The sequence below is a fragment of the Haematobia irritans genome, chromosome 2 (genome assembly GCF_050003625.1).
Source record: "Haematobia irritans isolate KBUSLIRL chromosome 2, ASM5000362v1, whole genome shotgun sequence".
NCBI lineage: Eukaryota > Metazoa > Arthropoda > Insecta > Diptera > Muscidae > Haematobia > Haematobia irritans.
This window is the reverse complement of record NC_134398.1, coordinates 210853304-210877158: the sequence shown is the minus strand read 5'-3', so window position 1 is coordinate 210877158 and position 23855 is coordinate 210853304. Positions and strand designations below refer to the sequence as shown.

At 32.8% G+C, this 23855-nt stretch overlaps 2 protein-coding genes across 2 annotated transcripts in view; one reads left to right on the top strand and one right to left on the bottom strand.

Annotated features, from left to right (window-relative positions):
* The window catches only part of CadN2 (Cadherin-N2), a 799659-nt gene that overhangs the window by 621609 nt on the left and 154195 nt on the right, over positions 1-23855 (bottom strand). The gene's annotated exons all lie outside the window — the stretch shown is intronic.
* Positions 11148-21707, top strand: LOC142225263 (uncharacterized). Its single transcript, XM_075295036.1, has 2 exons — positions 11148-11151; positions 16312-21707. Exons 1-2 carry the CDS (start codon positions 11148-11150, stop codon positions 21705-21707), a joined length of 5400 nt encoding a protein of 1799 aa, XP_075151151.1.

Genomic DNA, 23855 nt, shown 5'->3' with positions numbered 1-23855 from the left:
GGCCTGTAAAAAGCACATATACATTTTCGCATTACTATTGGTTTTGTATAACCATCACAACTACTGTGTTACAGGGTATAATAAATTTGTGGATTTTTATGTAACGCCATGAAATACCAGTCTGAGAGCCATCGTTTAGTATACCGATCGTCTTAGAATCGAATTCTGAGTCGTTTTAGGGATGTCCGTCTGTCTGTTTATGTATTTTTGTGTGCAAAGTACAGGTCGCAGTTTAGATCCGACTGTTCCCAAGATTCGCATGATTTTGGAAGAAATGGTTCAGATTTCGATATATAGCTGCCATATATAATTATCACCGATCTGGTCATAATTAGCGTGTTTATCAACCGATCTTCTTTAAATTCCGTACGTCTGAATATTTTGTGAGTCTCGAAAAACTTACGAAATTTCAGCCAAATCGGTTCAGATTTATATATAGCTTCCCTATATACGGGGGCGGTTCGGAAACTTCTTAGCCTATCAATGAAAGGGAATAGTTAGTTTTTCAAAAATATTTTTATTTTTCAATATAATCTCCTGAAACTTCAATACACTTAGTCCAATGCTTTTCTAGCAATTCTATCGCTTGATTAAAATAGTTTTCCTCAAGGTCTTCAGATTAGTGGTTTACAACTGTAATTGCATCTTCATTTGAGGTAAAACGCTTGCCAGCAAGGAATTTTTTAAGATTTGGGAACAAGTAAAAGTCACTGGGAACTAAATCAGGAGAATAATGTGGGCGGTCAAGCAACTCGTACTTTAATTCGTTGATTTTAGCCATTGTTAAAACACTCTTATGCGCTGGTGCGTTGTCTTAATGAGAAATTATTTTTTTGTGTTGTAAGCCAGGACGTTTTTCTGGAATTTGTACATTTAATTGATCCAAAAGTTTGCAATAGTACTGTGAATTTATTGTTTTACCCTTTTGCAGATAGTCAATCAATAAAATACCTTTGAAGTCCCAAAAAACCGTTGCCATAACCTTACCAGCCGATTGAATTGTGTTTGCCTTCTTTGGGGCACTTCCTCCAGCTTCAGTCCATTATTTGGATTGTTCTTTTGTCTCTGGAGTATAGTGGTGGATCCATGTCTCACCAACAGTTATGAAACGACGCTTAAAATCCATTTTATTTCGCTTAAAACGACCCAAACAAGCTTGAGAAATGTTCATTCTTTTTGACGACTGTTAACAAATGCGGCACCTATCTTGCAGAAAGCTTTTTCATCTGTAGTTCTTCATGCAAAATTAAATGGACTCGATCATTTGAAATGCCCATGAAATTAACAATTTCACGCACTTTTATTCGTCGATCATTTAATACGGGCAGTTCGGAATACTTGGCTACAATTTGTGTTGTTGTTGCTGTTCTTGGACGTCCACTACGTGGTTCATCTACAATGCTGGTTCGACCACGTTTAAATTCAGCAACCCAATTTTTTTACTATTGCATATGAAGGAGCACTTTCACCTAACACATTCACCATATCATTATGAATTTCTTGCCCCAATAAACCTTTCTTATGTAAATATTTAATGACAGCACGCATTTCTAATTTTTCCATTGTAAAAAAATTGCGGATGCGTTTTTTTGAACACCTGTTTCTATATGAAGGAGTTGCCAAATAGAAACAAAATTTAACATGTGTTCATAACAGAGATGGAAGTTTCCAAAACACTTAATTTTTTCTGTTTATACCGCGCTTTTTGTGCTAGGCTAAGATGTTCCCGAACGGCCCTCGTATTTTTCGCCCGATATGCACTTATATGGTTCCAGAAGCCAGAGTTTTATCCTGGTTTGCTTCAAATTTTGCACAAGGAGTACAATTGATAGCTTTGTCAATTGTGACAAATTTAGTTGAAGTCCGTTCAGATTTAAATGTAGCATAAACATCTTCCGCCCGATTTACACTCATATGACTAAAGAAGCCTAAGTTTAACACCTAGTTTCGTGAAATTTTGCACAGGGAGTAGAATTGATATTCTAGCTACGTGTATTAATTTTGGTTCAAATCGGTTCCGATTTAGATATAGCTCCCATAAATATCTTTCGGCCGATATGGAGTTCATTGGCACCAAAGGCCAGATTTTTGCCTTTATTTCAATACTGATGGCATTGTCAAGTGTGCTAAATGTCGTTGAAAACGGTTCAGATTTAGATGTAACAGGTTGGCTGATAAGTCCCCGGTCTGACACATAGATGTCGTCGCTAGTATATATTATTTTTATATAGTACCAACCTTCAAATGATTCGTGTCAAAATTTGGCGTCTGTAAGTCAATTAGTTTGTGAGATAGAGTGTCTTTTGTGAAGCAACTTTTGTTATTTTGGAAAAAATGAATTTCGTGTTTTGATAAAATACTTTTTTCTGAAGGAAAAAAATACGGTGGAAGAAAAAACTTGGCTTGATAATGAGTTTCCGGACTCTGCCCCAGGGAAATCAACAATAATTGATTGGTATGCAAAATTCAAGCATGGTGAAATGAGCTTGAGCTTGAAAATGGGTGCCGCGTGAGCTCACATTTGACCAAACACAACAACGTGTTGATGATTCTGAGCGGTGTTTGCAGCTGTTAACTGATAATACACCCGAGTTTTTCCGTCGATATGTGACAATGGATGAAACATGGCTCCATCACTGTCCAATCGACAAATGGCTGAGTGGACAGCGACCGGTGAACCGTCTCCGAAGCGTGGAAAGACTCAAAAGTCCGCTGGCAAAGTAATGGCCTCTGTTTTTTGGGATGCGCATGGAATAATTTTTATCGATTATCTTGAGAAGGGAAAACCCATAAACAGTGACTATTATATGGTGTTATTGGAGCGTTTGAAGGTCGAAATCGCGGCAAAACGGTCCCATATGAAGAAGAAAAAAGTGTTGTTCCACCAAGACATTGCACCGTGAAACAAGTCATTATTAGTATAAAAATCAGGAAAAATATTCAGTTAGGCTTTCGCTTTTCCAAATCCGAATTGCCGGGTCTCACGCTTGACACCTGCCATCAGATTTTGTACAGCCACCTTGTCCACCTTCTTCGCCGCAGAAAGCCAGTTTGCCTTGAACTGCTGCTCGTCCTTAGCAGTTTTTTTTGGTCTTCTTTAGGTTCCGCATGACAATAGCCCAGTATTTCTCAATTGGGCGGAGCTCTGGCGTGTTGAGAGGGTTCTTGTCCTTGGGAACCACCTGCACGTTGTTGGCGGTGTACCACTCCATGGCCTTTTTACCGTAATGGCAAGATGCCAAATCCGGCCAAAACAGTACGGAACAACCGTGTTTCTTCAGGAAAGGCAGCAGACGTTTATTCAAACACTCTTTCACGTAAATTTCTTGGTTGACAGTCCCGGAAGCTATGAAAATGCTGCTTTTCAAGCCACAGGTACAGATGGCTTGCTAAACCAGATATTTCTTTGCGAACTTTGACAGTTTTATGTGCTTGAAAATATCTGCTACCTTTCCCCTTCCTTTTGCCGTATAAAACTCCTGTCCCGGAAGCTGCTTGTAGTCGGCTTTGACGTAGGTTTCGTCGTCCATTACCACGCAGTCAAACTTCGTCAGCATCGTCGTGTACAGCCTCCGGGATCGCGCTTTGGCCGTCACATTTTGTTTATCATCGCGATTTGGAGTCACTACCTTCTTGTAAGTCGATAGTCCGGCTCGTTTTTTTGGCTCGATGCACGGTTGTAGACGATACACCCAGCTTATTTGGGGCATCTCGGAGAGAGAGGTTAGGGTTTCGCTTGAAACTACCGGCAACTCTCTTTGTCGTCTCAGCGGCTTCCGGTTTTCGATTTCCCCCCTACCCAGACTTCCTTGCTGTCGACAAACGTTCCCCAAACACTTTAATTACATTTGTAACGGTTGATTTGGCAACTTTGAGCGATTTTGCCAGCTTTGCGTGCGAGTAGCTCGGATTTTCGCCATGCGCGAGCAAAATTTTGATACGCTGCTCTTCTTGCTTGGACGGCATTTCGACAACTGAAGAGTGAATTCCAAAATCAAAATAGGAGCAACATTCTATACACACACACACACACCTTCAAAATGAGGGGTGTTCAAGTTTTTTAAATGCAAAATTGAAATAAATACGTCAAGTTTATATTGACCGTATTACCCTTTATATAGCACCCAAAACATTTGACGGATTTGATATAGTATCGAAAATGTGGATTTACAAAATGGTGCAGGGCCCCGCCCGACTTTAAACTTTACTTGTTTTTTTTTCGAATAAGGAACTTATTCGCTTTATATTCATAATACCACATACTTACACACATGCACATAATCAATTCAGTCGCTATGTTGTCGGCATAACAACAAAACATAGAGAAATAATTGCTAAAGCATTGCACACAATATCCACAAATACACGCACTACACTTAAAGTGGTTTATTTGAAAATCCTCACTTATTTATTTACAAACGCACTTACGTCAATTGGCATTGTTCTGACACAATAAACAAAAGCATTTTTAATGTATTTTGCAAAAATGAGAATTGTTGCTTGTATTTGGTAGGGAGTTGCATATACAAAATTACTGTAAACATGCATACGTCAAGACTCGCATATTGATGTGAATAATTGGATGGAACGGATATAAAATAATAATATTTAAAAATATTTCAGGCATTATTATAGTTTTTATTAAAGCTTAAAACGATGCATTAGCTAAACTAGTGGAGTAGCTTAACCAACAGAGGAAAAGTAAGTTTGTCAAATTTATTTGGGCAAGATGGTTGGATGGACGGCCGTTTCGGAACTCCCACATTCCTCATCAGCAACCTCTTCTTGCAGCGAAACTATCAATCAATTATCAGAATATAATTCAAATAAGTGAGTTACACTTGAACCTCCTTTCTTATCAAATATTTATACAAAAGATTTTTTTGTACATCGTTTTTATTTTTCGGCATATATTTCTGTAGAAATAAGTCTTTTCCATTTAAAATCCTAGTAATTTTAATTTTATTTCCGTTATTTTTTAATTTTTTTTGTTTATTTTGTATTCTTTTTTTTTTTTTTTTGGACATCTAATTGTCCACAATTTAAAATAACTTCATTGGAAGTGGAAAAAATTAATGGATGATCCCGGGATATTCTTAAAATGAAATGCTTGTGAATAACTTCCAACTTTTTTTTGCTGGGCTATTTCTGTATTAATTTCATCAACAATTTTTTTGACGTTCTTTACCAATGTACATATTGTATGTGCATTTAACAAAACTATCTATACTTGGTAAAGTTAATTTACTATTTACTACATAAAGTCATGTTTTCTGAACAATTTTATACACCCATAGAATTGAAAAACTTGTAAATGCGTATTTGTATTTTTTCCAGATGAATGTTTGTCCTCTTCTGACAGTTTAAAGCATTCTATCCATCCATGCATGCGTTAAAGCTTTTAAATCTACAACAATAATGACAACAATAAAATAATAATATACAATTTTGCTGTAAACATTATCGTTTACAAATATAACATCACACTCATACCAATCAATATACACATACATATGCATTTTTTCTATTGTGTGCTATTAGGCTCGAGTTCGTTATTGTATTTTATTATTTTTGTTCGATTTATGGTTATGCGTAATCATTTCAAAAATAGAGTTTTCATTATTCGAAAATATATCTTAAAATTAAATTTTTAATCATTCGCAAATTTAAGCTCTATATCACGGATTTTTACAAGCGGACAGACGGACATGGTTATACCGACTCAGGGACCCACCCTGAGCATTATTGCCAAAGACACCATGTGTCTATCTCGTGTCCTTGTGGGTGTTACAAACATATGCACTAACTTATAATACCCTGTTCCACAGTGTGGCGCAGGGTATAAAAAATGTATAAGTATTAAAAAAATTCCAAATAATATAAAAAGGCAATTAATACAATTAAATTAAATTAATGGAAAAAAAAATAAATAAATAATTAAATAAGCAAAGTTTAATTAAAATAATATTTTGAATAGAGATATATATATATATATATATATATATATATATATATATATATATATATATATATATATATATATATATATATATATATATATATATATATATATATATATATATATATATATATATATATATATATATATATATATATTGAGAAATTCTTCTACAGAAGTTCTATAGAAATAAAACTTTAAGAATATTTTATTCTGTAGAAATAAAATATTGAGTTTTTCTCGCTTTAAAAAATTAAATTTTGAAAAAAATTTTTTTTCACAAATACCAAATTTTTAATAGAAATAAAATCTTTGCTAAATTTTCTTTAGAAATAAAATTTTCATCAAATTTTCTTTAGAAATAGAATTTTGGAAATATTTTCTATAGAAATAAAATTTTGACAAATTTTTCCTTAGACATAAATGGTTGACAAAATTTTCTTTATTGACCAAAATTTCAAGAGAAATAAAATTTTGAGAAAATTTTCTACAGAAATAAAAATTTGAGAAAATTTTCTGTAGAAATAAAATTTTTACCAAATTTTATATGGAACTAAAATTTTGAGAAATTTTTCTGTAGAACTTAAATTTTTACAAAATTTTTTAAAAGAATAAAATTGTGACCATATATTCTTTAAAATTAATATTTTTTCCAAATTTTCTTTAGAACGAAAAATTTTCACCGAATTTCCTTTAGAAAAAAATTTTTTACCAAATTTTCTTTAGAACCAAAAATTTTGGCCATATTGCTTTAGAACTAAAACAAATTTTCTAAGGAATAAAATTTTGACCGTATATTCTTTAGAAATATTTTTTTTTTTATTTTCTTTAGAACGAAAAATTTTGAAATACAATTTTGGCCAAACTTTATTTAAAAATAAAATTTTTAAAAGAAATCTTAGACAAAATTTTCTAAACAAAACGAAAGAATTTTTTTACCAAATTTTTAATAGAAATAAAATTTGGACAACATTTGTCTATAGAAATAAAATTTTGAAACAAATTCTATAAAAATTTTTTGTACAGAAACAAATTTTTGATCAAATTTTCTATAGAAAAAGAATTTTTTCAAATTTTCTTTAGATATAAAATTTTGAGAAAAATCTCCTATATAAATAAAATTTTGAGAAAACTTTCTATGGAAATAAAATCTTGACAAATTTTTCTATAGACGTAAAATGTAGACAAATTTTTCTATTGAAATAAAATCTTGTCAAAAAATTTTCTATAGACATAAAATGTTTACAAAATTTTCTATAGAAATAGAATGCTGCGAAAATGTTCAATAGGAATAAATTTTTGACAAAATTTTCTGTAGAAATAAAATTTTTATCAAATTTTCTATGAAACTAAGATTAAAATAATCTATAGAAATAAAATTTTGATCAAATTTTCAACAGAAAGAGAATGTTGACAAAATTTTCTATCGAAATAAAATGTTGGCCAAATTTTCTATAGAAATAAAATTTCGACCAAATTTTGCTTAGAAATAAAATTTTGAAAAAATTGCTTCATAAATAAAATTATGAGAAAGTGTTACATAGAGATAAAATTTTGAGACAACTTTTTATAGATAGGTTAGGTTAGGTCTCAGCCCGATGTATCAGGCACACTTAGACTATTCAGTCCATTGTGATACCACATTGGTGAACTTCTCTCTTACCACAGAGTGCTGCCCGATTCTATGTTAAGCTCAATGACAAGGGACCTCCTTTTTATAGCCGAGTCCGAACGGCATTCCACATTGCAATGAAATCACTTGGAGAAGCTTTGAAACCCTCAGAAATGTCACCAGCATTACTGAGGTGGGATAATCCACCGCTGAAAAACTTTTTGGTTTTCGCTCGAAGCAGGAATCGTACCCACGACCTTGTGTATGCAAGGCGGGCATGCTAACCATTGCACCACCGTGGCTTCCAACGTTCTATAGATATATTTCTACAGAAATAATATTTTGACCAAATTTTCTGTAGAAATAAAATGTTGACCAAATTTTCTACAGAAATAAAATTTTCTTAAGAAATAAAATTTTGCGCATATTTTTTTAGAAATAAAAATTTTGAGAAAATTTTCTATACAAATAAAATTTTGTAATTTTTTTAGAAAGGGTATGTTCTAAAGAAAATTTGGCTAACATACCTTTTCTTTTTTTTAGAAAGGGTATGTTAGCCAAATTTTCTTTAGATATAAAACTTTGGCCAAATTTTCTTTAGATATAAAACTTTGGTCAAAGTTTCTTAAGAAATTAAATTTTGAGGAAATTTTCTTTAGAAAACAAAAAAAAGACTTTTGAGAAAATTTTCTCTGAAAGAAATAAAATTGGGCCAAATTTTCTTTAGAAAAAAAAAACTTTGGCCAAATTTTCTTCACTAATAAAATTTTGGCCAAAATTTCTTTAGAAATACAATTTTGAGAAATTTTACTGTAGAAATAAAATGTTGATCAAATTTTGCGTAAATTTTCTTTAGAAATAAAAATTTTGAGAAAATCTTCTATACAAATAAAATGTTGTATTTTTTTTAGAAAAAGTATGTTGGCCAAATTTTCTTCAGAAATATAAAATCTTGGCCAACTTTTATTTAGAAATAAAATTTTGAGAAAAATTTCTATAGAAATAAAATGTTGACCACATTTTCAACAGAATGCTAATCTTGACCAAATTTTCTATAGAAATAAAATTTTGGCCAAATTTTTTTTAGAAATAAAATTTTGCCCAAATTTTCTTTAAAACTAAAAGGTTGGCCAAAATCTTAAGAAATAAAATTTTGAGACAATTTTCAATAGAAATAAAATTTTGAGAAAAAATTTTCTACCGAAAGAAAATTTTGAAAAAAAAATCTTTAAATTCAATATCTTAAACAAAACATAATTTTCGTTTTATTTCATACTATCTAATTCCTTTCGGAGTATGTTCACCCTTGTTGTAGAAGTAGTAACTTTCCCCTGTGTGAAAAACAGTCGCTCTCACTGTATCACATATTATCACATGACCACATAATGGCAGACCCTACACTAAAGTCAATGCACTATGGCCAGTACGAAATGATAAATAGATATCCTAAATAATAATATATAAATAATACAAGTATATACGGCCGTAAGTTCGGCCAGGCCGAATCTTATGTACCCTCCACCATGGATTGCGTAGAAACTTCTACGAAAGACTGTCATCCACAATCGAATTACTTGGGTTGTGGTATCTTAAAACTTCTTAACATCGTTTTCTAAATTGTGAGTTAGTCCATACGTGGTATATATTAGACAAAAAAGGTATGTATAAGTAAGTCTACAAATAATTACGAATCGCTATGGACTTTTGCACGGTACGTAGAGAGCCAGAATTGAAATATGGGGGTTGCTTATATGGGGGCTATATAGAATTATGAACTTGATATGGACCAATTTTTGTGTGATTGGGGATCGATTTATCTGAGGGTTATATATAACTATAGACCGATATGGACCTAGTTAGGCATTGTTGTTAACGTGTGAAGTGACTCGGATGAAATTTGCTCCTCCAAGAGGCTCCAAAACCAAATCTCGGGATCGGTTTATATGATTATGGACTGATATGGACCACTTTTGGCATGGCTGTTAAATACAATATACTACCACCACGTACTAAATTTCAACCAGATCGGATGAATTTTGTTTCTCCAAAAGGCACCGGAGGTCAAATCTGGGGATCGGTTTATATGGGGGTTATATATAATTATGGACTGATGTGAACCAATTCCTGCATGGTTGTTGGATACCATATACTAACATCACGTACCAAATTTCAACCGAATGGGAAGAAATTTGCTCTTCCAAGGGGCTCCGGAGGTCAAATCTGGTGATCGGTTTATATGGGGGCTATATATAATTATGGACCGATGTGGACCAATTTTTGCATGGTTGTTAGAGACCATATACTAACACCATGTACCAAATTTCAGCCGGATCGGATGAAACTTGCTTCTCTTAGAGGCTCCGCAAGCCACATCGTGAGATCGGTTTATATGAGGTCAATATATAACTGTTGACCGATGTGGACCATAGTTGTTTCAGACTATATACTTACACCATGTACCAAATTTCAGCCGGATCGGATTAAAGTTGCTTCTCTTAGAGGGTCCGCAAGCCAAATTTGGGGGTCCGTTTATATGGGGGCTATAAGTAAAAGTGGACCGATATGGCCCATTTGCAATACCGTCCGACCTACATCAATAACAACTACTTGTGCCAAGTTTCAAGTCGATAGCTTGTTTCGTTCGGAAGTTTGCATGATTTTAACAGACGGACGGACGGACATGCTCAGATCGACTGAGAATTTCACCACGACCCAGAATATATATACTTTATGGGGTCTTAGAGCAATATTTCGATGTATTATAAACGGAATGACAAAGTTAATATACCCCCATCCTATGGTGGAGGGTATAATAAAAGAAATAGAAAATAAAAAAAAATAAAATAAAATACAAAAATATTCTAATAATATGCAAATAAACACACCTAACATTCCCAAACCTAACAATGAGAACAGATTGTCCTTAAATATGTGTGGAAAATTTCCATAACTACCTCATTTTGCCGTTTTTCGCTTTCGACCTACGCCACGACACACAATTCCAAGGAACATATTTTCACTCTCACCACAAACTTTTTATCAAAAACATCAAAATAAGATTTTTTTAAATTTGGTAGTTTTTGGAAAATTTTTCTTCAAATGTTGGTATTTTTTTTTTTTTTTGGTACGAATGGCAACCTTGACCTCTGTGTTTTATAAACTGCATATGTAGTAACCATGGTGCGTATTCGTATTATAATTTTTTGTTCGTATACATCATACGACACCATGTCCTATTCTTTATACAACTTAATAGAAGGTTTTTCTCAATACTCTGTGACTCTAAATATATGTACATAAACTAATTGCGGAATATCAAAATGTATATTTAATTATGTTTGTACTAATTAATGAAAATTTGTTTCTTTGTAACACAAGAAACAAAGTAAAAATCAAAAATCACTAACTGTGACGTATGGTATATTAACACTTTCATTAATTGCCCTCATATTCTGCTTTGGCTCATTCATCACTTGAGATTTCGACACCATTTTAATTAGCTTGAATATATGTATGACCTTTTTGTGTGTGTTGGTATGTTTCATTAGCAAAATTTAATTAAGGTTAAATACATAAATGGGTAATGGTGTAATGTGTGCAATGATACTACTCATGAACTCATACATAAATTAAAGAGAAATAGAAAAGTAGTATATTGTGGTGTAACAGATATATTATGTATACTGATGGATATTGGGGTAATATAGAAGAAATTTAATATTAACAATAAATAAATAAATAAATAAAACAAAATCGATCTTATGAAATAAAAAACTGATAATACAACATAGTTCCTTTAAACAAAAAAAAAAGCTGAAACTTCGGCCATACCGATGCAGAAGGAACTTCTACGGCCATCCTGACTGTTGATTTTTTCTATTCTCTTACCCGAAATATGAAAGGAGAACTTTTACATTTTGGTGGTTCTAGAGGAGGTAGTAACCACGGTTACCACAATAAAATCTACAACTATTTGAAGAAAATTTTACCATAAATCTACCAACCAAATATTCCTATAAAAAATTTTGTCAATATTTTATTTCTATAGAAAATTTTGTTAAAATTATGTCAAAATTTTATTTCTATAGAAAATTTTGTCAAAATTTTACTTCTATAGATTATTTTGTCAAAATTTTATTTCTATAGATTATTTTGTCAAAATTTTATTTCTGTAGAAAATTTTGTCAAAAATTTTATTTCAATAGAAAATTTTTGTCAAAAATTTATTCCTATAGATTATTTTGTCAAAATTTTATTTCTATAGATTATTTTGTCAAAATTTTATTTCTATAGAAAATTTTGTCAAAAATATATTTCTGTAGCAAATTTTGTCAAAATTTTATTTTTATAGAAAATTTTGTCAAAATTTTATTTCTATAGAATATTTTGTCAAAATTTTATTTCTATAGAAAATGTTGTCAAAATTTTATTTCATTTTGTTTTGTTATTATTGATGTGCACTTCAATCATATTTATTGTTTTGATCTCAGCTTAAAAACCAATGCGTTGACTAAACTACAAGAGTAGCTTAACCAACAGAGGAAAATAATATTTGTCAAATTTATTTGGCAAAGCCCAAAGTGAACCACGCTTGAACCTTAAGCTTGTAGTTTTTTTCTATAGAAAAATTTTATTTCTATAGAAAATTTTGTCAACATTTTTTTTTATAGAAAATTTGTCAAAATTTTATTCCTAGGGAAAATTTTGTCAAAATTTTATTTCTGTAGAAAATTTGTCAAAATTTTATTTCTGTAGAAAATTTTGTCAAAATTTTATTCCTAGGGAAAATTTTGTCAAAATTTTGTCAAAATTTTGTTTCTGTAGAAAATTTTGTCAAAATTTTATTCCTAGGGGAAATTTTGTCAAAATTTTATTTCTGTAGAAAATTTTGTCAAAATTTTATTCCTAGGGGAAATTTTGTCAAAATTTTATTTCTATAGAAAATGTTGTCAAAATTTTATTTCTGAAAAAAATTTCTATAGAAAATTTTATCAAAATTTCATATATATAGAAAATGTTATCAAAATTTTATTTCTATAGGCAATTTTGTCAAAATTTTATTTCTATAGAAAATTTTGTCAAAATTTAATTTTTGTAGAAAATTTTGTCAAAATTTTATATAGCTATAGAAAATTTTGTCAAAATTTTATATCTATAGAAAATTTTGTCAAAATTTTATTCCTAGGGAAAATTTTGTCAAAATTTTATTTCTATAGAAATTTTGTCAAAATTTTATTCCTAGGGAAAATTCTGTCAAAATTTCATTTCTGTAGAAAATTTTGTCAAAATTTTATTCCTTGGGAAAATTTTGTCAAAATTTTATTTCTATAGAAAATATTGTCAAAATTTTATTTCTGTAAAAAAGTTCTATAGAAAATTTTATCTAAATTTCATTTCTATAGAAAATTTTGTTTCTATAGACAATTTTGTCAAAATTTTATTTCTATAGAAAATTTTGTCAAAATTTAATTTCTGTAGAAAATTTTGTCAAAATTTTATTTCTATAGAAAATTTTGTAAACATTTTATTTCTATCGAAAATTTTGTCAAAATTTTATTCCTATGGAAAATTTTGTCAAAATTGTATGTCTATAGAAAATTTTGTCAAAATTATATTTCTGTAGAAAATGTTGTTAAAATTTTATTTCTATAGAAAATGTCAAAATTATATTTCTGTAGAAAATGTTGTCAACATTTTATTTCTATAGAAAATTTTTTCAAAATTTTATTTCGGTAGAAAATTTTGTCAAATTTTTATTTCTATAGAAAAGTTTGTCAAAATTTTATTTCTATAAATAATTTTCTCAAAATATTTTATAAAAGCTGTTTACGTCAATAATGTGAATTCCCTTACATAGAAACGTATCTATAAGTACAATTACTACATATAGTTGAAATGCAGGTGGCGTTGCCTTGCATTCGTTAAAATTGCAACTACAATAAATCCTATGTTAGCTGTTAAGTTCATGACCAAATAAAAACTCACTTTGGATTCATCTTTGAAACGAACAACACCTGTTTTCTTTATTTCTTTTCGGAGGAAATCTTTGACTAAAATCGAGTGACATTTCTACTCCTGTTGGTGTTTTGCAGCCTTCCAAATTCACATTCAGCCAAGTTCATTTTGAGCCTATCACATCAACATTTTATGATCCATTCGAACCGGATTTCTACAAACTTGGACCCGGTTGCATAACATTTATTCCCCAAAGCTACATCACTCATCATCTCACTCCATCATACGGAATCATCTCCACTAATTCCATTTGTCTCAGGTTTGTCTCTGTGTACATTTTCGTCTCCAATGGTATGTATGTTTCAATTTGGGAACTAGTATAGTGTTGGCAGGCAAGCGAATTGACGTAATTCGGAATATTTCAATGTTCTCAGTATATGTATGCGACAAAGAGACTAAAAATTTCGCGTAAAAATCATAAAATACATTTCTTCTAAAGTCTCTCCTTTAAAATAGGAAAAATTAACAATTTCGAAAAAGAAAAGAGCGAAATTTCTGTGTAATTTTCCTAAGTTATTTTACAAAGTGTGGTTTAGAAATTCATTACAAACTTAAAACCTTTCATTAAATGTTTTTCTAAAAAGAAAATTAAATCCATTATATAAAAAAGAGTATTATAAAAATTTCGTAAAACAGAAAAAGTCGCTAAAATTTCTTTAAAATACTAATTTCAATATCTCAGCCAATAATTCTCATAAAATCCAACATAATTTCTCAACAAAAAAAAATACTCTTAGTGTTTCCTAAAACGACAAGTGAATTCTCGTAGTTTTTTTGTTCTCCATATAAACATATATATGTTTTTACAAAAGTTTTGTACATTTCTTTGAAAAAAAAAAAAAAAATCCAGAAAATTCCATGCAAAAGGCAAAATAGAAATGTACATACATACAAAAAAATATTACATAAGAAATTCCATCGAAAACCGAAAAAGTGCACTTGAAAGAAAGGTAATATCAAACATAACCTAAAATTTGGATTTATAATCATATGTATATATGTACACGTGTTTAACCATAACCAGAAAAATATATATACAACCTATATATATTACAAAGTGTGTGATTTCTTAAAAGAGAAAACGAGATAGTCAAAGTCTCCACTTTAACCTTTAACCGTTATTCCACAAAGATAACTTAATTTGAGTGGTACGTACATACATGCAAATATTTTTTACTTTTCCCTCCAAAAAATTATTTACATATTCGCATTCCTGCTCTTTTTATTTTATTAATGTTACTCATGCCTTATAATTCCCCCTTATTGTAATTACCAATTTATCAATATATCTCTTGTATGACAGTTTAATAAGAGAGGCAGAGAGTGGGTGCTCGATTAGTATACGACTCATCACTCTCTCTTCCAGTTACACTCATTCTATAAAATTGGTTAGTCGTTTCATTCCGGAGTTCCCATCGATAACCCACAGATCGATAAATTTGTTATGCATGCGAGAACCAAAAGGGAGGAAAGTGATAATCAGAAAAATAAAAAAACCATATACATGAAAAATCTTAACAATATAAAGAAATATCAACCAAATATATTTCAAAAAGTCAGATTATGATTTTTTTATCGTGACCTCAATTTTTTAAAAGTGTTGCATGATCCATAACTCTTTTTTTTAAATGTAAACCCATAAATCCATTTGGGGAAAGGTCATCGGTGAAAAAACTTTCTTTAATAATTGTGACAAGCGTTTACCATTTGTACCCATAAATCCATTTGGAGAAAGAAAATTATCGGTGAAAAACGTTCTTTAATAAAGGTGACCAGACTTTACCAACATATTGAAGTAATGTTATAGATTCTATACACTCGAGCAAAAACATTAGTACACTTTTGCCAAATTTCGCAATAGAAAGCCGATACAAGAATTAAATAAACATTCCCACACGTTTCACTTTCCATAAAAGAAAAACATAATTGAACGTATTTTCCATACTTATTATTTTTTTTGTATATTTAAGAAACAATACAAATTATTTATGTTGTTTGTGAAATTCTTGTATTTTCTTTATTTGAAAACCTCATTTTGTTTTTAAACGAAATTTTGTTTATGAAAAGTTGATCTGCCAATTATCTTCATTTTCCCAGCTCTGGCTAGAAAAAAGTTCTAATTACGACATTTTCACAAACTGTTCGCTACTGGTTAACGATTCAAGGAAATATTTTCATATTTTTTATCGAGTCAAGGCCCTGAAATATGAAAGCTGAAAAAAAAAAAAAAACAAAAAGGTTTCTTTATTGAAAGTAAGCGCACACTCAATTGTTCAATTCTGAAGTTTTTGCCAACTACCACTTATAAAGTTTTTGTTTTGAACATCTAACCCATCGCTTGAAAAAATCTGTTTAAATCCACGACGTCAAGTAATTTCCACTTTGTTTAACAATAAAGGTATTACATTACTGGCTGTTTCTATTAATAATTTCCTTTTTAAATTCCCCAGAAGTTATCCAGTTATGAGTGAAAACGTAAGTCCAAGTAGAAATGGAAACTCTTAAATCCTAAGAGATGAAATAACATCTTTAACATAAAATAAAATCGAACCATTAGAAATATTTGTTTACAATTGTGCTTCAATCCTCTTTCTGATAAAATATATGAAAGGAAAATATTTTTTATCTACCATTATTATCAATCGTCAAAAGTTCGCCGGAACATTCATTCTGTGATTCGTTGAAGCTCATTTGAAGCTATCTGTTTCGGGATATTTAATTTTAGTCTATTCCAATTTCTGTGTTAATTTCTCCACAACCAATTCAAGCTCTTTCATATTATACATTATGAGTGCCTTGGACAGATTTATACGCGCCAATAATAAATTGGTTATGTTTGAACAGGAATTAACTGACGCAGTTATTTCTGATTCAACCATTTTTTCCTTAGAGGTCCATCGTGAAGAGCTTAAATCCATATGGTCTACAATTAAGGGTCTCTATGATAAATGCATTGATCAACTTGATAGTGAGGAGAAGGATCGTGGCCAATCTAAAGAGGATAAATCAGCTGAGGATAATGAAGCTGATTCAGACTCAGATGATGGAAATCCGGACTTAGATAGTATAAATGCCAGACTCCATAGCTCCTACGAGATATATGTTCGAATTGTTTCGAAACTTAGTTCCGATATCCACATGCGTTCGCAAACAAATCCCACTGTATCGTTACCTTCTCCTTCAAATTTCCATTTACCAGCCTGTGACACTGAATCATTTCGAGGGGATTATCAGTCTTGGCCTTCATTCCGAGACATGTTCTCCGCCATATATATTAGAAATTCAAGTCTTTCAAAGGTTCAGAAACTTTTCCATTTGAGAAAAAAGACAGAAGGAGAAGCCCATGACATTGTTAAAAAATGCCCGTTAACAAACAGTGGGTTTGACATCGCTTGGTCTAATCTCAAAGATAGATTTGAGAACAAGAGAATGCTTGTCCATTCTCAACTCCGATTACTTTTCAACCTCACCACTGTTTCGGCGGAATCAAGTGACGATATCAAATGCCTTCAGAGGGATATAAACTCCTGTATTTCATCGTTAAAAATGTATGACATTGATGTCTCTAGTTGGGATGCAATTTTTGTGTATGTATGCTCAACAAAACTTCCTCGCACCACTCTATCATTGTGGGAGCAATCCATTAAAAACAAAAAAGATTTGTCCAAATGGGAAGATTTAGATTGTTTTCTGTCGAGTCGGTACCAGACATTGGAAACAATTTCCGAAATCAATGCGCCTTCTAGTTCTGATAAATCACATTCGAATTCTAAGAAACCTAATCTTCCCTTGAACAAAAAAGTTAATAGCAATCATGCTAAAATTTCTCCCTCTTCGTCTAATCCATCTTGCAGTTTATGTGCAAATGTTTCTCACACTATACGCAAATGTCCAAAATTTCTAAATATGACTGCTAATGAGAGAGCATTATATATTAAAAAACTGAATTTATGCACTAACTGTTTCGCTAAGGCACATAACCTTAAAGAATGCAAAAGCTCCTATAATTGTTTTTCTTGTGGTAAAAGACACCATACACTACTACATCGTGATATCCAACAATCACAAGAAACGTCTGCTACTCCAAATATAAAAAGTCAGCAACAAGTCCAAAAGTCCAATGCCCAATCTATACAGTCCACATCACCCCAAGCTTCTTCCCATCCTTCAAATTCGGAGCCACTTTCATTCTGCCCTTCGACATCTGGGAACAGTATTCAAACGTGTTTTGCCGCACATTCCCATAATGTACTTCTCGGTACAGCGGTCGTTCAAGTCACACATCTGGGATTAAAATATTTCGTAAGGGCTTTAATTGACTCCGGCTCTCAAGGATCTTTTATTTCTGAACGTATTTTTAACATACTTAAGCTACCATTCCAAGCTATTGAAGCGGAAATTGCAGGCCTAAACGGTGTCACAACAGCCAAGGCCAACAAATTGGCTAACTTTTCCATATGCCCCCGATTCGACTCAAACTTAGAAGTTAGTATTACAGCCCTGGTTGTACCGCGCCTATCAGGCGACCTTCCAACCACCTCTGTGAATCCTTCCATTTTGGTAGACTTTCCAAACATTCAACTCGCTGACCCACAGTTTTACGAAAGCAATCGAATTGATTTGTTAATAGGTGCGGATTTGTTTAACAACATCATGTTGGAAAATGTCCAACGGAATATATGTGGATCCTTAGTTGCACAAGAGACCGTATTTGGATGGATAATTACAGGTCCTATCCAACAAAACCCCAAAATATCGTCCTTTTCTACTGTGGTATCTTATTTGACAGAATCCAATTTAGAAAAACAGCTTAAGCGTTTTTGGGAGGTGGAGGAAGTTCCGCAAAAGCCTCACCTCTCTGATTCCGACTCTTTCTGCGAAAAATTATTCTCAGATACTACTACCCGTGACAAAAACGGTAGATTTGTTGTATCCCTTCCGTTTAAACCATCTTTATCCAATGATTCTCCTCGGCTAGGTCAATCAAGATCTATTGCAAGTGCTCAGTTTCTAAGAAACGAAACTCGTCTGCTTAAAAACGTGGATCTGAAAAAGCAATATGATTCAGTCATTCAAGAATATTTAGAACTGGGTCATATGGTAAAAGTTCCCACCCTTTCCGAAAATAAATATCCTGAACATTATTATCTTCCACATCACGCGGTCATTAAACCTGATAGAACTACAACAAAGGTAAGAGTCGTTTTCAATGCCTCTTGTCCTAGTTCTTCAGGCACATCATTGAATGATATCCTATATCCAGGTCCAACTCTCCAAACGGATTTGACTCTCCTCCTTTTAAGATGGCGGTTTTATCGCTTCGTTTTCAGTGCCGATATTGAAAAAATGTATCGGCAAATAAGAGTTAATCCACGTGAAACCCGTTTCCAAAGAATTCTCTTCCGCTTCGATTCCAACGACAAAATTGAAGATTTCGAACTTCAGACTGTAACTTTTGGTGTGAATGCAGCACCATATTTAGCAATTAGGTCGCTGTTGCAGTTAGCACAGGATTGTTATACTTCATATCCTATCGCCAGTAAAATTATTAGAGACGACATGTACGTCGATGATGTTTTAAGCGGATGTCATGATCTCGAATCTACCTTTGAGGCCAGGAATGAATTAATTTCCGCTCTTAACTCTGCATGCTTCCCGTTAAGAAAATGGACGTCAAATTCCACAGAATTTTTAAAATCCTTGCCAAAGGAACATATTTTGAAACAAGATTTTCTTGTTTTTGACGATTCCAGTCAAACAAAAACATTAGGCGTGAAATGGAATGCGATGTCAGATTGTTTCCTTTTCGATATACAAGCTTCACCTCCGAACCCAAAATATACAAAGCGGCAAGTTCTTTCTGAGATATCTAAAATATTTGATCCAGCCGGATGGTTAGCTCCAATTGTTATACTTGCCAAGATTCTAATGCGAGATGTATGGCTTTCAAAAGTTGATTGGGATGATGATATCACTCCTAAATGCTTTAATGGGTGGGTAAAATTTTTAGAAAATTTCTCATCCACCAAATCTATTCAAATTCCTCGTTGGGTCTCCTATTCTCCAAAATGTAATATTCAATTTCATGCATTTTGTGATGCATCGGAAAACGCCTACGCGGCTGCCATTTATACTCGCATCCAATTCGAAGATAATTCCGTTTGCGTTAATTTGTTAACTTCAAAATCCAGAGTTTCCCCCGTAAAATCACTTTCGATTCCAAGGCTAGAACTTTGTGGTGCTACCTTACTAGCCGATATTGTCGAGTCTGTCATACCTTCCATGAAAATTCCCGAATATGAAGTTTTCAAATGGACCGACTCTACGATCGTCCTATCATGGCTTAGAAAACCTGCCTGTCATTGGAAAACTTTTGTTGCAAATAGGGTATCTCTTATAAGCAACAAAGTTGGAATTGACAACTGGTTCCATGTAGATACCCAGTCCAATCCCGCAGATTTAGCTAGTCGTGGTGTTTATCCCAACGAATTGATAGATAACCCTCTTTGGTGGCACGGGCCCTACTGGTTAGCACAACCACCAAGTTGTTGGCCTTTGTGCCAAGATATCCTCACCGATACAAATTTGGAACAAAAAGCTATAAAAGTACATGTTGCCACCGACTCAAATCAAAGGGACATTGTTGAACGATTTTCGTCGTTTCCTCGAGCTATCCGAGTTATATCTTATATATTTCGCTTCATTTACCGAATTCACCCAAAGCATCGTAATTCTTGCGTTAACTATTCGACTGATTTAACCGTTGATGAAATAAAAAACACAAAAAATAGATTAATTTTACTGACGCAGGCAAAATATTTTCCAAATGTCGTTGAATCCTTAAGAAAGAAGGAAATGCTTTCTAAATCTTGTGCTATTCTCAACCTCAATCCTTTTCTGGATGAAAATGGGATTATTCGTGCATTTGGCCGACTTGCATATTCACCATCGCTAAGTTATGACGAACGCTATCCTATTATTCTGCCCTACAATGGCCATCTAAGTCGGCTTATAGTGAAATTTACACATCTTTTGTGTCTTCATGGTGGTAATCAACAAGTGCTTAACCTCGTTAGATTACAATTTTGGATTCCAAAATTAAAAAATTTAATTAAATCCATTATCCACCAATGCAAGGTGTGTGTTCTCTATAAAAAGAAACTCCAAAAACAGCTTATGGCTGCACTTCCTCCAGCTAGAACCACTCTTAAACGTCCGTTTTATAACACCGGCATTGATTTTTCAGGCCCATTCAACATTAAAAGCTTTTCAGGGCGTGGTTCTAAAATTTCAAAAGGATATGTCTGTGTTTTCGTGTGCTTTGCAACGAAAGCCATTCATCTGGAAGCAACATCCTGCCTATCCACTCCCGCATTTCTGGCAGCATTTCATCGATTCATCTCAAGACGAGGTTGCCCCCAAAATGTGTATTCCGACAACGGAACCAATTTCACAGGCGCTTCAAGAGAAATCGCAAAAAATTTTGTTGAAGCCTCAAAATCCAATCTTGTATCCCACTTTGTCCATCAACAACTCTCCTGGCATTTCATTCCTCCAGGTGCACCCCATATGGGCGGCTTGTGGGAAGCCGGTGTAAAAAGTTTTAAGAACCATTTCAAAAAAATTTCCGGTAACTTTACGTATACTTTCGAGGAGTTCTGCACTCTTTTAGCCAAAATTGAGGCTTGTATGAATTCCAGGCCAATCTCTATTGCTTCGGAAGATCCGCAGGATTTAAACCCGCTTACGCCAGGTCATTTCCTAACTGGTGGTCCCATATTAGCCCCACCTGAACCTTGCTATGATACCCATCCTGAGTCGGTCGTTAATCGATGGCAGCGTGTTAAAGTTCTTCAACAACACTTTTGCCAACGATGGAAAATGGAATATTTAAAGGAACTCCATAAAAGGAATAAATGGAAGACTCCACAAAACAATATCGAAATTGACTCCGTTGTGGTTGTTCGGGAGGAAAACCTTCCTCCTAGCGAGTGGCGAATTGGCCGAGTTACAAAATTATATCCAGGAAAAGATAATCGTGTTAGAGTGGCCGACATTTATACAACCAAAGGCGTACTTACGCGCCCAATCGTAAAGCTAGTCATCCTTCCAACAAAATAGCTTATTTCCTCCCCTACTCTAACTTTATTCTACCAACAATTTTTTTTTTGCAGTAGTTCTTTATTTTTAGCTTATTTTATTTTCAGAATGCCTAGAATTGTGGAGAATCGCCCTTCCACCCCAAAGGGAACTTTTAAAAAATCTTCTCGACGTTTTCAATGCCGAATCTGTAAAGCATTTCATCCGTTGCGAAATTGCAAAAAATTCCTCTCTATGGGTTCTCACCAAAGAAAGCAAATCGTTGCAAAACATAACTATTGTGCAAATTGTTTGGCACATGAACATTCTGGTTCGGGTTGTTTCTCCAACACTGGATGCCATATCTGTAGACGACCACATCATACGTTATTACACGAAAACACAATAAACAGATCGCTCCGACAGAAATCTATGGTTCCTGCCGTACCAAGAATATTACCACCTCAAATAGTCACTATTCTTCCTACCGCCCTCGTAAAGATAGCTCATGAAGGACGTCTCTATCCGATTAGAGCTCTTATCGACACAGGATCAGCAACGAGCCGCATAGCCAAAGCAATTGTTGAAAAACTTGGCGTTCCGACGAGTCGTGTGGAGGACATTACTATGTGCCAGTTAACCATTAGGTCAATGTCCGATCCACAAGCCAGATTTACATCGTGCTTTCGAATCGATAACCGGATATCCATGAAGACGCCATCCCACTCACTACCATCGACTTTCAAAGAACGATTTTTAAATTTGATTCTTGCAGATCCCAACTTTTACGAAAGTTCACAAATATCACTAGTTTTCGGAGCCGACGTGTACCCTAAACTCATTCTAGGTGGAGTTATGCCAAACCACGACGGCATGCCAATGGCTCAAAATTCGATATTCGGATGGTTGGTTTCAGGAACGTGTCCTATGTAAATGTGGGCCATTGAACTGGTGAAAGTAATCAAATAACAAAAATAACAATCAAAATTTTAACCTAATTCTATAATCTTTGTTAATATTCTGAATTTTTAAAACAAAATCTGAATTTTTAAAACAAAATATTTTGATGGTACCCATCAAGGGGCCCGGAATGTTTACGTCCCCAGCAAAAACTAGGTAACCACATCTCATTACAATTGACATTACCAGGAGTAAAGCTGTCATTACACGTTGCATTACATTGCGGCGAGTTATAATGACTAACTTGTAATGACAAAAATAAATACTTCTCGGCAATTTTCGAATTGTTATTCTCAAATTTTTAGGCAGTTGTAGTTAATATAATTATTCACATAATCGAGCACTTACATAAAAAATCAAAAAGAATATGTAATGTAACGGTAATTCTGAAGATTTTTCCGTTAAGAATTTTTTATCACAAATATTTCATAATAATTGTGTATAATTACATTATCATATTATGTTTTAAATAAATGCTTTCTTATACCTCATTGACATTACACTTCCAAAATGCGCTTAAACTAAATTTCAAATGCCATTTGCCTTATAAAAAGAGACTTAAAATCCACTTTTAGTAGATTTCGAACCTTATGTGAATTGGCTATTGGATATATTATAACGTAATTCACGAATCCAACTCCCTTAAACAACCTACATATATTTCTATTTTAAGTGTGAAATTAATTTGAGTGTAGTCTTATTTAGATTATTTATTAGATTTTTTGTTTATTTATACAATATTCTATTTCTATTCAAGTAGTTCTCCTATTACAGCACCACTCGCCATATTTTGATCCATTGTAATCGGCCATAGAAATCAATATTTTCGAGATTTGGTTGCCTGAGACAATATGTGTCTATTTTGCAAGCTTTGGTGTATCTACGAATAAGTCATTACATATTAGGTGATTATATGCTTTAAATGCACTACTTATTTTATGGCCGAAAGTATTCCTGGGGAGAAGTACTTTCCTCCTAGGACATGCGTATGTAAATGTAATCCGAAGCGATGCCAATTAATAAGTGGTTATTAATTTTTAAATTGGCTTACCTACAAGATTACCGGGTAATGAGAGTTTTTGCTGGGTCAATAATGTGAATTCCCTTACATAGAAACGTATCTATAAGTACAATTACTACATATAGTTGAAATGCAGGTGGCGTTGCCTTGCATTCGTTAAAATTGCAACTACAATAAATCCTATGTTAGCTGTTAAGTTCATGACCAAA